This window comes from Dendropsophus ebraccatus, chromosome 3, assembly GCF_027789765.1.
Source record: "Dendropsophus ebraccatus isolate aDenEbr1 chromosome 3, aDenEbr1.pat, whole genome shotgun sequence".
Taxonomy (NCBI): domain Eukaryota; kingdom Metazoa; phylum Chordata; class Amphibia; order Anura; family Hylidae; genus Dendropsophus; species Dendropsophus ebraccatus.
The window spans coordinates 192571771-192576814 of NC_091456.1; the positions used below are offsets into that span (position 1 = coordinate 192571771).

The following is a 5044-nucleotide window of genomic DNA, read 5'->3' on the forward strand; positions in this document are numbered from 1 at the left end:
CCGGAGATCAGAGGGACATCAGATATCTCCAGATATTACAGCAGATGGTCAGATCACACAAGATACATATGAAGAACCTTCTATTCCCCCAGATATACCCCCAGCCCCTCACAGCAAAGATCTGCCATCTCATCCTTCTATACAAGTCCTGGCTACTGATCCACCAGAGATTAACCACAATAAGGAGAAGCCATTTTCATGTTCAGAATGTGGGAAATGTTTTGCTCGCAAATCAGATCTTGTCAAACATAAAAAATTTCACACAGCGAAGAAGCCATTTTCATGCCAAGAATGTGAAAGATATTTTACACGAAAATCACAACTTGTGCAACATCAAAAATCTCACACAAGAGAAAAAGCATTTTCATGCTCAAAATCTGGGAAACATTCTACTTTGAAATCACAGCTCACCATACATGAAAGAACCCATACGGGGAAGAAGTCATTTTCATGTTCAGAATGTGGAAAATGTTTTACTTTTAGATCAAGGCTCACTAGGCATGAAATGACTCACACAGGAGAGAAGCCATTTTCATGTTCGGAATGTGGAAAATGTTTTGCTTTCAAATCAGGGCTCAGTTTACATGAAAGAACTCATACGGGAGAGAAGCCATTTTCATGTTCAGAATGTGGGAAATGTTTTACTGATAAATCAAAGCTTACTTCACATAAAAGAACTCATACGGGGGAGAAGCCATTTTCATGTTCAGAATGTGGAAAATGCTTTGCTTACTCATCAGCACTCAATTTACATAAAAGAACCCATACGGGAGAGAAGCCATTTTCATGTTCGGAATGTGGAAAATGTTTTACTGAGAAATCAAAACTCACTTTACATGAAAGAACCCATACGGGAGAGAAGCCATATTCATGTCCAGAATGTGGAAAACGTTTTACTCAAAAATCAAGGTTTTTACATCATCAAAGAATTCACACAGGGGAAAAGCCATTTTCATGTTCAGAATGTGGAAAATGTTTTACTCAAAAAGGAGATGTTTTGAAACATCAAAGAATTCACACAGGGGAAAAGCCATTTTCATGTTTACAATGTGGAAAATGTTTTACTTGTAAATCAAAGCTTACTTTACATGAAAGAACTCATACGGGAGAGAAGCCATTTTCATGTTCAGAGTGTGGGAAATGTTTTGATTTTAAATCCGAACTCGTTTTACATGAAAGAACTCATACGGGAGAGAAGCCATTTTCATGTTCAGAATGTGGAAAATGTTTTATTAGGAAAGCACAGCTCAGTTTTCATAAAAGAACTCATACAGGAGAGAAGCCATTTTCATGTTCAGAATGTGGAAAATGTTTTACTGAGAAATCAAAACTCACTTTACATGAAAGAAATCATACTGGAGAGAAGTCATTTTCATGTTCAGAATGTGGGAAATGTTTTACTCAAAAATCACTTCTCACTAGACATGAAAAAACTCATACAGGAGAGAAGCCATTTTCATGTTCAGAGTGTGAAAAATGTTTTGCTTTAAAATCAAGGCTCACTGTACATGAAAAAACTCATACAGGAGAGAAGCCATTTTCATGTTCAGAATGTGGAAAATGTTTTATTAGCAAATCAACGCTCACTGTACATGAAAGAACTCATACAGGAGAGAAGCCATATTCATGTTCAGAATGTGGAAAATGTTTTGCTTTTAAATCAAGCCTCGCTGTACATGAAAAAACTCATACAGGGGAAAAGCTGTTTTCATGTTCAGAATGTGAAAAATGTTTTACTTTGAAATCCCACCTTACTAGACATGAAAAAACTCATACAGGAGAGAGGCCATTTTCATGTTCAGAATGTGGAAAATGTTTCTTTTTGAAATCAACACTTACTTTACATGAAAAAACTCATACAGGAGAGAAGTCATTTTCATGTTCAGAATGTGGAAAATGTTTTACTTTAAAATCACAGCTTATTATACATGAAAAAACTCATACGGGAGAGAAGCCATATTCATGTTCAGAATGTGGAAAATGTTTTGTTTTGAAATCAAGGCTCAGTATACATAAAAGAACTCATACGGGAGAGAAGCCATTTTCATGTTCAGAATGTGGAAAATCTTTTCCTTTGAAATCACAGCTCAGTGTACATGAAAGAACCCATACGGGAGAGAAGCCATTTTCGTGTTCAGAATGTGGAAAATGTTTTACTGCCAAAGTACAGCTCACTGTACATGAAAGATGTCATACAGGAGAGAAGCCATTTTCATGTTCAGAATGTGGGAAATGTTTTAGTCAAAGAGCTAATTTTTATAAACATCAAAGAATTCACACAGGGGAGAAGCCATTTTCATGTTCAGAATGTGGAAAATGTTTTACTAATAAATCACATCTTATGACACATCAAATAACTCACACAGGGGAGAAGCCATTTTCATGTTCAGAATGTGGAAAATGTTATACGCGGAAAACTAGGCTTATTATTCACCAAAAAATTCACTCAAGGGAGAAGCCAATTTAAAGTGCTCAATGATCACTCACACGTTTGTTATATAAAAGCAAATCTAATCCAGATACCACAGCTATGTATTCCCCATGTGTATAGGAGATCTGGCGGTAATACAGATATCATATACCGCAGCTATGTATTCCCCATGTGTATAGGAGATCTGGCGGTAATACAGATATCATATACCGCAGCTATGTATTCCCCATGTGTATAGGAGATCTGGCGGTAATACAGATATCATATACCGCAGCTCCAAACTTGTTACTGATTGTTAATAAAATCTCATGTGGATATATACGGTTATGATGTTGTCACTGCTTCTCATCAAGACCCAAGACTAGTGTTCGGCAAACTATCGGCACTACTGGTCCCAGGTGTCAGTGCTATAGATGGTGCTCAGCTTAACACATAGGTCCATATAAGTATATACAAGAAGTTTTCATACCGCGCCATTGTATCCAAAAACACATAACAGGACGTAGAGGAACACACACTCCCTGCCAACTGTTTCTTGCTATCAAGTGCTTTCTCAAGGCCTTGGCAGGGAGTGTGTGTTCCTCTACGTCCTGTTATGTGTTTTTGGATACAATAAAGATGAAGCTTTGAAGGTGAAGTGCTCAGCAAATATGTCAGCAATGTTATCTGAACACGAGGGCTCAGCGTCTGATTCCCCGCGGCTGCAGAAGTTGTATATACCGCCCTAGAGAGTCCTGGGAAACATGGATACAGCCGTATTCCCCCTTCACACTTCATGAATATCTGTCCGGATTTCTGGACGGTTTCCTGACCCATAGGGCTGTATTGGGCAGTGACACCTGCAGGATTTTTCCTGTGTCCGTTCAGGTCAGGAAATTATAGACCCCGTCCTATTGTCATCTGGATTTCCTGAGCGGCTGTCGCCATAGAAGTCTATGGGAGCATCAGGAATTACTGACACTTTCCTCATGCACATCAGGAAATCATCCAGAAATCCTGACACTACAACACATTGATTTTCCTGATCAGATAATCCTGATGGTTTCCTGACAGTAAATGCTGACACAGACGTGTGAGGGGCCGGACTGTATTACTGCGGCTCATTAAAGGTTCAAACAAACCCAAATTAGAAGAAGATCCGGCAGGAAAGAGACAAGGACTTCCTTTTATTTTGCCCATTACTTTCTATCTGCTTCTGGTTTTAACTGAAAAACTGCCGTGTGTGACACCTGCATAACTCTCTCAGACATCACTACCCCTATATCCTTCTCTTCTGAAGTCTTCAGTAAAACAGCATTGCTGATATGATACTGGAAAGAGGATTCCTTCTCCCCAAGTGACTTATTTTACATTTGCAAACTGTAATGCTGGGACTAAATGGTGGCTATTTGAAGTATATTGGCTGCCATTTTGTGTGTCAGTCTCCATTTCACATCTTTAACCCCTTAAGGACCGGGCCTGAAATGGCCTTAAGGACCGGAGCAAATTTTATGAATATGACCAGTGTCACTTTATTCATTAATAACTTCGGGATGCTTTTACCTATCCGGCTGATTCTGAGATTGTTTTCTCGTGACATATTGTACTTTACATTTCTTGTAAATTGGAGTCGATACTCATAACAAATCTTTATGAAAAAAAACCAAATAATGTGAAAAATTGTGAAAAAATGCATTTTTCCAACTTTAAAACTTTTCTGCTTATACAGAAAATGGTTATACCACATAATTTATATATTAAATAGCATTAGCAACATGTCTACTTTATGTTGGCGGTATTTATTAAACTATATTTCATTATTTTTAGACAATAGGAAGCTTAAAACATTAGCAGCAAATTTCCAAATTTTCAGTAAAATTTCAAAATCAGATATTTTTAGGGACCTGTTCAGGTGTATTTGAGGGGACTGTGTGTTAGAAAGCCCCACAAAGCACCCCATTTCAGAAACTGCACCCCCCACACTCTGCAAAAGCACATCCAGAAAGTTTTTTAACCCTTTAGGGGAGTCACAGAAATAAAAGCTAAGTGCGTAAGAAATTTGAAAATTTTAATTTTCTGTGCAGAGATTTTATTGTAATCCAATATTTTTCATAATTATACACCTATTACCAGAGAAATGCACCCCAATAATTATTGCCCTGTTTCTGCAGTTTATAGAAATACCCCATATGTGGCCCTATTGCGCTATTTGACGCAACCACAAGCCTCAGATATAAAGGAGCGCCTAGTGAATTTCAATGGCTCCATTATATTTGGTCATTTCTGACTGTACCACTTCAGGTTGGCAGAGGCTCTGGGGCGCCAAAACCTAAAAAACACCCCTAAAGGGACACCATTTAGAAAACTACACCCCTCAAGGAATGTAACAAGGGGTGCGGTGAGCATCTGGACCCCACAGGTGCTTCACAGATTTTCCGAACAATATGGCGTGAAAAAAGAAAATTTTTTTTTTTTTTTTTTTTTTCTTTCTTAATGCTTTTATTAGGAAAGGGCAAAAAAATAATGTACAAACATTAAGAGCGGCATTCCGCTCCGCAGCAGAGCTAGTTACAGCGGTCAAATAGTAACAACATACTCGTTCATAACAATAAAGCCGATGTTGCAAGTAACTCC

At 38.0% G+C, this 5044-nt stretch overlaps 1 protein-coding gene across 1 annotated transcript; it reads left to right on the plus strand.

Annotated features, from left to right (window-relative positions):
- The first annotated feature begins 406 nt into the window (after positions 1 to 406).
- LOC138786724 (zinc finger protein 268-like) lies at positions 407 to 4023 on the plus strand. The gene has a single exon (XM_069963732.1). It carries the CDS (start codon positions 506 to 508, stop codon positions 2465 to 2467), a length of 1962 nt encoding a protein of 653 aa, XP_069819833.1. The 5' UTR covers positions 407 to 505; the 3' UTR covers positions 2468 to 4023.
- The last annotated feature ends 1021 nt before the right edge of the window (positions 4024 to 5044 follow it).

What these genes read in the sequence shown, in the direction of transcription:
- LOC138786724 (XM_069963732.1), top strand. Translation starts at nt 506, where the DNA reads ATGACTCACACAGGAGAGAAGCCATTTTCATGTTCGGAATGTGGAAAA.